We start from the raw sequence: 9,155 nt of genomic DNA, 5'->3' as shown, positions 1-9,155 counted from the left end.
CTTCTGTTGAGCTTCAATTGGTGGACAGATGGCCTTAAGTTCTCCAGCAAAATGTCTTGATAAACTTGTGAATTCATTTTTCCGTCGATGATGGCAATCTGTCCAGGCCCTGAGGCAGCAAAGCAGCCCCAAACCATGATGCTCCCTCCACCATACTTCACAGTTGGGATGAGGTTTTGATGTTGGTGTGCTGTGCCTTTTTTTCTCCACACATAGCGTTGTGTGTTCCTTCCAAACAACTCAACTTTGGTTTCATCTGTCCACAGAATATTATATCCAGGTGCTCTTTTGCAAACTGCAAACGTGCAGATCAGAACACATTTTATGACCAACTTATGCAGAAATCCAGGTAATTCCAAAGGGTTCACATACTTTTTCTTGCAACTGTATATGTATTCTCACTCTCAACATTATATGAATCCATTTGACCATTGGTTACGTTTTAAAAGGAAATAATGTGTTAAAGGTGGGGTATGTAATTTTGGAGAAACCAGCTCGACTGCGCTAGAATTTGAAAATACACAGCCGGAAAAAATCTGCCTCCTCCTTCAGACTTTCTTACAGAGCCCCTCCTCCAACACACACGAACGTGCACATGACCAATGAGGGCACGAGATAAGTTTGTGCACAGATGAAGGCTGACAGGCAGGTAGGCCATCCAGTTATTTTAGCCGGCCGGCTAAAATTATTGGTCGTGCTTTTTACAGCACTACGGCTTCCACAGATGACATTTAATGTATTTTTTGTCAAAGCATTTAATATAATCATTGCTATCGGGAAGTTTTGAGCTTCCATGGAATATAACAAGTGTTTCTGAAATAAATTACATACCCCACCTTTAAGTGTTAAAGCATATCTCCTTAACTTTAAAGCAACTTGATCGCCATCTACTGGTGTGTAGACATAGTATCACCTGAGTGTTCGACAAAAGACAAGATGGTCTGCACTCACTCTCGCAAGCCTTAATGTATCTCATGCACAACAATATGATATATATGCAAGTGCAAAATATGCAACACAAATTCTTAATAGTTATAAGATTGTGCAGGAAAATATGGAATTGCTGTGTAATATTAAAACGTGATTCATACATTATTGTTTCTCTGATTTTGTGAGTTAGAACTGCAGCAAAGGATTAGCAGAGGATGTTGAACTTTTGTATTCACTTTGCCATCACATACTGTAGGTAGGCTATATATAGCTGCATTTACAGCTTTAGGACTTTAACTTTAAAGGTCCTCTATTATACTCTTTTTCAAAAATATATTATAGTTCTCAGATAAAACATGATGTCTCTGAAGTGTTTGGCTAAAATACCAAACAGATCATGCGTTGTAGCATCCCATAAACCCCTCTGTTTCAGCCCTGTTTCAAAAGTGCTGATTCTGTGTCTGTCGCTTTAATACTAATGAGCTGCTGCTGGCCACGCCCCTTTCTGATGTGTGCTCATCAATGGTCCTCTAGGAGGAGATTCAGGTAATACGGTGTTACCTTGGTTGGTTATTGGCTAATGGTTGCACAACCCAAAAAAACATTATGACATCACAAAGTGGCCAAAATCTGGTTGGACAGGTTTTTATAAAAATGGTTCAGGACAAAAAGAGAGGGGATCTTTTTTTACTGAAGCTTTCCGAATCTCTTAGCACAGAGGGGACACATGTTTATATGTAAAATAATTTAAGGGATATGATAAGGCAAGTTTCTTCGTTTTTTTTTTTTTACTTATTTACTTAAAAGTTAGAAATGAGTTTGTATATTTTAGCAAAGTATGGAAAAAAAACTATTCAATAAACAAAAAGTTTTAAAAAAACTGGGCAATGGAAGGTGTAATCCACCTTGAAAAAAAATGCAATGTAAAGCATTTCTTGACAAAGAAAATGCATACAAATCAATAAAAAAGATAAAAGCATGCACTAAGAAAGAGGCTGAGAGAGAGCGATGTTTCGGGTGTTTCTTCCTGAGAGGAGAACCTGTGACGTGTTTGATGGATGAGCTGAGGCTCTGAGCTGTAATGCTCTCTCCACAGTCATTAAAGCCTGAGGGGGAAACTGATGCACTGTCTGCATCTCTGCATGCTTAAGCCACCTCGCTGTGTTTAATATAAGAACGGGGGTAGATCAGCACTTAGGGTGCATTAAACATTATACTGCTGCCTTATTGTTTATGTTAGGCCAGTTCCCACATTAGCTCATACATCTTGCATGTTCTCTAATGGCCGAGTGCGTTTCCTCCGTCGAGGTAGGATTAGCCAACACATCAAAAACACTTTATAAAAATCTATGTTTGTAAGTAAAGGATAACTAGTTAGCTAGACGATCAATCAACACAGTTTAAATCCTCTGACTCGTGTAAGGCAAAATTAAGCTTATTAGGGAAAAATGAAGGCTATTATTTAGTTCAATGTATTTTAGTAGGGTGATTTAGTGACAATTTACAAAAAAACAATACTATTCTTCCATATACTCAACTTAGGAACTTGTTTGATTTATGACACACAACTTTTATTAAAAGAACACAAACAATCACGCACTACGACACCAAATCTCCCTATGAAATACAGCTGTTACACTGCTCTGTGCAGCGGCCAAATGTTTTTTGTTGTTTTGGAAATTGCACCATCCCAGTTCATCAGTGCACCTTAGCTGTTTGACTCAGACATTAAGTACAAGGCTATTTACATAAACCATCGGCGGCAATCAAAATGCATTTCTGGCCTGCCTTCTCTCCCTCTTCTTAGACCAATATTTATCTCTCAACAATTGATTTGCCCTCCACCCCCCTTTCCTACTTGAACTGAGTCCATTATGTTGTGCAGAGTCATCAGCTGTGAACTATTCTCAAACACTTACATTGTCCTCCGGCGGCACACAATAATACAAAGCCTCACTCGTGCCTTTGCAACAACAAAAAGTACTTTTACACCAACATGTAAGCATGGAAGGAGCATTTTACAGAGGCTTCTTACTGACCTCAAAGGTGTGCAGCTCATCGTTCAGCACAGATGTAACTGCCCTTTGCTTAACTACAGTGTCGTAAACAAAGCCCCGGTTTAACAGTCACCGTTTTTTTTCGTCTTTAAGTGAATCCTGCTGAGTTATTGAATATGTGTGCGGCTGGTTGACGTAGGAGAAACAAGCAGCGCCACACAGGGCAGGGCCGGCTCCTTCTTTATAAGTGCTGCTCAAATCCCAGCCATCAGCGGATGTGGATCAATGCTTGGTTTTACAGCTTTGCATCCTTGAAATGACTGAGCAAATACAGACTGTCAATCAGGGACTATTAGTAAAGAAATTCCTTCAGTAACAACCCCCTCCTGCCCCTACAAACCTCCAACACACACACACTCAAACACACAGATCAGGACAGAGAGGAGATGGAGTGAGTGTGGGGTGGAGCCCCTGAGTTGTTGGACAGATCCTAAAATGAACTATCCAGGAGGTAAAACACCAGCTGTTGGATTTTTTGGAAAGCTTTGGATCATTTAAGTCGATTAACACTATGATTGTAATTTTTCTGCACACATGACGGACTTTTAATCCAAACGAGGATGCTCTGCAGGCAAATGAGGATTCTATTTGTTGCTTTATTGGTCAGTGGTTGAAGTCAGGGGTTTCTTTTAAGTGATCCTGGACAAAATCCCTGACGTGGCAGGAGGAAATTGACATCAAGTTTTTTTTTTAGAGGGCTTTTGAACAGGCGGTATCTAATGCAAGGCAACAATGGGAATGGATGGCATGGAAGTAATTGCCATTGCTGTTGTATTCGGGCTGTTTTATGTCGTGCTCAAACAGTTTGGAGTTTGGGAGCCCTTGTCACTCGAAGGTAAGATGTTGAGACCTTTGCATGGGATTTTCTGAAGAAGAAAAATCGTTTAAACTTTCCAGTTGTTTTGTTGAGGTGCTAAATTATAAGTGAGTGCAGTCACATAAGGCAGCTGTAAAATATTAAAGGGATGTGGATTATGGATTTCAAAAGGAAAGGATAAAGTATATAGAAATATTTGTTGTTGCTGTAATTGTTACTCCTGGGACATTTGAGGCAACCACAAACTCTTTCAGCGTACATAATAGCATGTTCACCTTTATGTTGTTGTTGTTTTTTAAATGTGTTCACTGTGTTGGTATGTTTGTGTCACTTTTAGAGATTAAGCATTAACAGTTTCTTCTTCCCCCTTTCATTTTCTTCACCACCATCTCTTGCTGGTCAACTTTTGTGTTGTGCTTTCTTTAAAGATGGTGAGTAGTACTTCTTGAGGTATTCATTCCGGTATTATCAATAAGGTTTTTATTTTAATCCCAGCTATCTTTTGTAAACTTCCTTCCCTTCATTTGTTATCTAAATGAACTGTCCCTTTGGCTGATAGAATAATGCATATTCCCTTTTGGACATCTAGACTTGTCAAACACGGTGTTACTAAAATGAATTATGGCTGCCTTGTATTCAGGTGATGTTGCAGAATTTCCCCCAATGTTAATTAGTAAAACCTGGGATTATAAAGCAAACCAGAGGATGTGTCTGAAATCCCTCTCTACTGTCCATTTATTTATCCAAATGTCAGAATTATCACAAAAAAAGTAACCAAAAATATGTAGATTTTATGTCTGTGTATTTCCTGGCAGCCTTATTTCTTCATGATTAATCCCCCCTTTTTATAGCAAAGATGTAGGTTTAAGAACAATTTGTTTTTAAAATGTGTGTTCAAGTTTAAGTAGTAACACACTTGTCAATTACAGGCACGAAATGATATTTATTTGTGTTAAGAAATCTCAATTTATTCCATACTATACAGTATATAAATGACTGGTTATTATGAAGGAATAAGAGGTTTAGTGAAAGAGGGGGTTATTTTGGACACAGCCAAGATGTCAACAATTCCTTGAACTGCTTCCACCACTTATTTATACTTATACTGTATTTCATGCTTATTTCCTCTAACTACCCTCATTTTTCCAAGCTACAGTAGACGCTCCTCTAATTAATATATTTGTCATCTTCTTTATCAAAAAATATCCCTAAACATTTTACACCATTGGTGTGTTTTTATCATATTTAAGCAATACTGTACATTCTTCTAACTACTTTGTTTCGTATCTCTTACCCACTTCCTTGTATTACATATCCCTCTTAATTTTTTGAATTTCTATGTGGTCTGTACAGATGGTGAGCATTTTGTGTTATGTTCTGTACTTATATTTTGCCTCCCATCTATTATGATTTTCTAGTATTTTCAACTCCTCCTCTCCCTGTCCTTTGTGGTCTTTCTTTCTTGTCCTTCCCCTGTTTCCTCCTTCTTTTTTTCTTCCCCTTATTTCCCACCCCACCCCCTATTTTCTCTGTGTCCCACTGACAGACAGTTGTGACGGAGAACTTGAACTCTCCATGGTGCGTCACCAGCCCGAGGGCCTCGATCAGCTCCAGGCCCAGACACAGTTCACCAGGAAGGAGCTCCAGTCGCTCTACAGAGGCTTTAAAAATGTATGAAAACAATCAGTCAGCGCTAGTGGATCTGATTAGAGAGGACGAGCCTTCATCTTAACGAAAATCATTAGTTAACGGTGGCGCAGGGGTCCAGTTGAGACGGATCAATCATTGACCAGAATAAAGCTTGCAGACACATTTATATTTACATTACACCAGATATGAGGCCAAAATGATGTGGATGTCCCAATATTTACCCATATGTGGTTATTTAACATATTTCCCAAACAATTAGGATTAATATGCTGCTACTATAAATCTCCACTTTTCAGGCTATCCACAAAATGTTGTTGACAAAACAATGGGTAATGAATCGACAGTTAGTGACGATTATGTGCCTTTAAGGGAAGAAGAAGAGTGCAAGCTAATGTTAACAAATCGGACTTTAATTAAATATAAACAAATGTGTTCACGTTCCTGAGCCCTTAACGTCACATAATGGTAAGAGACCTTCAGAGTAAACAAACTGTAATGAAATCTCTACAGGGGGACTTGCTCTAGGTCAGAGGTCGGCAACCCCTGGCACGCGTGCCAGCATTGGCACGCGGCACCGTAACCAGTGGCACACTAGGAATAAGTGTGCAAAATATTTAAATTGTATTTTCGGATCCTGAACGAGACCGCCGCCAGAGCGCGTCTCCCCGTTACCTGCCATGCACTCAACGCAGCCCCGTTCTCTTTATCTCCAGGTGACTTTCTGCCGCTTTCCTCCGTGGTGCAGTGCTGATCGTTTCACCACGGAGGAAAGCACTTCACTAATTGCAGTAGGCCTACCCATAAGGAGCTGTACAAATGCCGCAGTTTTTGCGTGGCTGTGTATTTAGTTGAAAGCCCAGTGGCGATCTGCTCATCTCTCATCGAAATAATATGCTACAAAGGGCCATCTGTGTGTTGAACTTTCCTGTCGGCTCCCAGACCGTAGTCGAGGAGGGAAGAAGCAACAAGCTTCAGGTTCAATAACCCACTTTAGCTTAAATGACTGGAGAGTGGCGAGCTCTTCTTAGGAGGCCGTTGCATTTATTTAGCTGTTCTTCTGTTTCACAAAATACATCACAGACCTCTGTTTTTGCTGCCTCGTTTCACTTCCAGAAACAAACACACGTTCCCTCACTGTCGCTCTACCATCCACAAACACACATGCACAAGCCACACCCCTCTTTCTCTCTCTCTTAAAGGGACAGCGATCTCATCTCACTCTGCATGANCGCTGATAAACATATTTTTTTTAAATGGCACTTCATATCAAAAAGGTTGCCGACCCCTGCTCTAGGTGGTCTTCTAAGTGAAATATAATGGGAAAATGCCCTTTTAAGAGATTTTATTTTCAAAATCTAATGTTCTCTGTCTGTCTGTTACTGTTTCCTTTACATGCACTACTTGCATTTACCTTGATTTACTTAAGGAATTGTCTCACCAGAGTTTACACATGTGCCTTAAGGCTTTTCATTGCTGAAGTAATCTGGGGTAGCTGCATTGTGGGTATTTATTTTGCAAAAAAAGAACCAAGGGCCCCATAGAGATGTTCCATAAATAGTGAAGGTTTTTTTAAGTTCTTTATGCCCTCTTGTGGCCATACATTAGATCTGCATTTCAGGCAGGGGCTGATACTGCACAGGAGAATACAATGATAGAATGCCATAACCATTATTGTCTGTTATTCTTGTTATTACATAACTCTAACTGTGTAATTTCAAATATAATTTATTATGAATAGTGTACGCTCTGACTTAAATTATGTAAATGTTTATTTCCTTCCACAGGAATGTCCCAGTGGGCTGGTGGATGAGGAAACTTTCAAAAGCATTTACTCTCAGTTCTTCCCTCAAGGAGGTACAGTATTCAATTAATGAACTGGTGTTATATAAGCATCTGATTCTCAGTATACAACTAGTACCTTTCTTAAGTGTATTGTATATTCATTTTATGTTCTCAGACGCAACCATGTATGCACATTTCTTGTTCCAAGCATTTGATATGGACAGAAGTGGCTCCATCCGGTTTGAGGTGAGTGCACCACTGACTGAATATTTGTGAAAGAAACCAAAAAGAGAGGTTATAATAATACGTCTTATTGTTTTTACAGGACTTTGTTATAGGACTGTCTGTGTTGCTAAGAGGCTCTGTCACAGAGAAACTTCGATGGGCGTTCAACTTGTACGACATCAACAAAGATGGCTACGTTACAAAAGAGGTAACTTCAACAAACAGGAAAACAAAACAAAATGTGTTGCAGGTTCTTCATTTCTGTCTGTGTCTCTGGTTTCCTGCAGGAAATGATGGCAATAATGACATCAATTTATGACATGATGGGCAGATATACCTTACCCAGTGTACGGGATGATTCTCCATATGAGCATGTGGAGAGATTCTTCCAGGTTTGTTATCTATGCAGCCACAAAGCTTAATAATGTTAATACATTCAGTAGGCCTATACTGTATCAAGTCACAGTGTGTGTCAATGAACCTGTATACTGTAGGGTGTTTGACCAGTGACACTCTCCGTTGACACCCTCTCAATAACACAAAGCCGTTTGTTTAATCATTCTGAAGGCTGGACCTCTTTTAAAACCACAGATAATCATTATCATGTTGTGACACACTGTTGTACTTTAGATAAATATCATTTTACACTTCATTAATTGTGCAATGTTTCCTTTCCATGTCTGACATTTTTCAGAAAATGGATCGGAACAGAGACGGCGTGGTGACTATTGATGAGTTCATAGAAACCTGTCAAAAGGTAAAACTCCGGTCAAACTGAGTGAGTTCATGCAGCTTTCAAAACAAACAAACACATTTTCTCTTCCATCTGCTTTCTTTTCTCAACAGGATGAAAACATTATGGCTTCCATGCAGCTCTTTGAGAACGTCATCTAGTTTCTGTTTAGAGACGGGGATCAGTAAAGCGCTTCCAGCTGCAAATGAAATAACTTCATCCTTCCTGGAAAGGGTAAACCAGGTCGTGCAACATATTTGACTCATTTTAACACACAGTGGAAACAACTATTACTTTTCCCGTCCAACTGTTCTATGCAGGGAAGTGTGCAGAAATCACCACAAGTGTTTTTTTGCATGAACATTTTTTTTATGTACATGAAGGGAATGTGAAAAAAGTAATCACCAGATGAGCATGAGTGAATGCCCAACAAAGCATGTGATGCAAACGACATTGAAGACAAACAAAAAGTATATTTATGTTTGAGTTCTACACATTGTTGTGTCCTAAATGTGACCCTGTCATTGACATGTTGACGCAAAACCTGCTGAAATAAATAAACTACCTTCACATTCTGAAAGATCTACTGAATATCTTCATGACACACAAAGCAGGGATGTGTGCAAGCGGGGCTTAATTATTTACAGAATAAAAAGTCTTGCACAACTCAACATCTTGCCATGATTACATCGGACGTCTTATATTTGAAGTTATGTAACTGTTCGGCTGCAAAACATCTATAAAACTAAGTACTATGCAACTTCCATGCTACACGCAAAAACAAATCGAATGAGTCAATCCTTTGTACACAAGATAATGAACAAATTGTCCAAGTCAGACGTTCTTTGATTTTATCCTGAAACAAATTCCCACTATTTTTAGCGTTTCGTTTTTTTCTGAACAGTCATCTTCCTTATTCAAAGTCCTGTGTTGCTCTCATACTTCTGTGTAGCATCACAGT

General features: G+C 39.2%; 1 protein-coding gene across 2 annotated transcripts; it reads left to right on the top strand.

The window, feature by feature from the left end:
* The first annotated feature begins 3,315 nt into the window (after window positions 1-3,315).
* Window positions 3,316-8,764, top strand: LOC104967937 (calsenilin-like). Of its 2 annotated transcripts, XM_010797479.1 has the most exons (10): window positions 3,316-3,438; window positions 3,682-3,822; window positions 4,233-4,235; window positions 5,351-5,475; window positions 7,239-7,308; window positions 7,412-7,482; window positions 7,562-7,669; window positions 7,749-7,853; window positions 8,156-8,218; window positions 8,308-8,764. In XM_010797479.1, exons 2-10 carry the CDS (start codon window positions 3,720-3,722, stop codon window positions 8,353-8,355), a joined length of 696 nt encoding a protein of 231 aa, XP_010795781.1. In that variant the 5' UTR covers window positions 3,316-3,438; window positions 3,682-3,719; the 3' UTR covers window positions 8,356-8,764. The 2 variants fall into 2 exon arrangements, with proteins under 2 accessions (XP_010795781.1, XP_010795779.1); XM_010797477.1 differs by having other exon boundaries at window positions 3,316-3,822.
* The last annotated feature ends 391 nt before the right edge of the window (window positions 8,765-9,155 follow it).

This window comes from Notothenia coriiceps, unplaced genomic scaffold, assembly GCF_000735185.1.
Source record: "Notothenia coriiceps isolate Sejong01 unplaced genomic scaffold, NC01 NC01_scaffold00037982, whole genome shotgun sequence".
NCBI lineage: Eukaryota > Metazoa > Chordata > Actinopteri > Perciformes > Nototheniidae > Notothenia > Notothenia coriiceps.
This window is presented reverse-complemented; position numbering and strand designations above follow the sequence as displayed.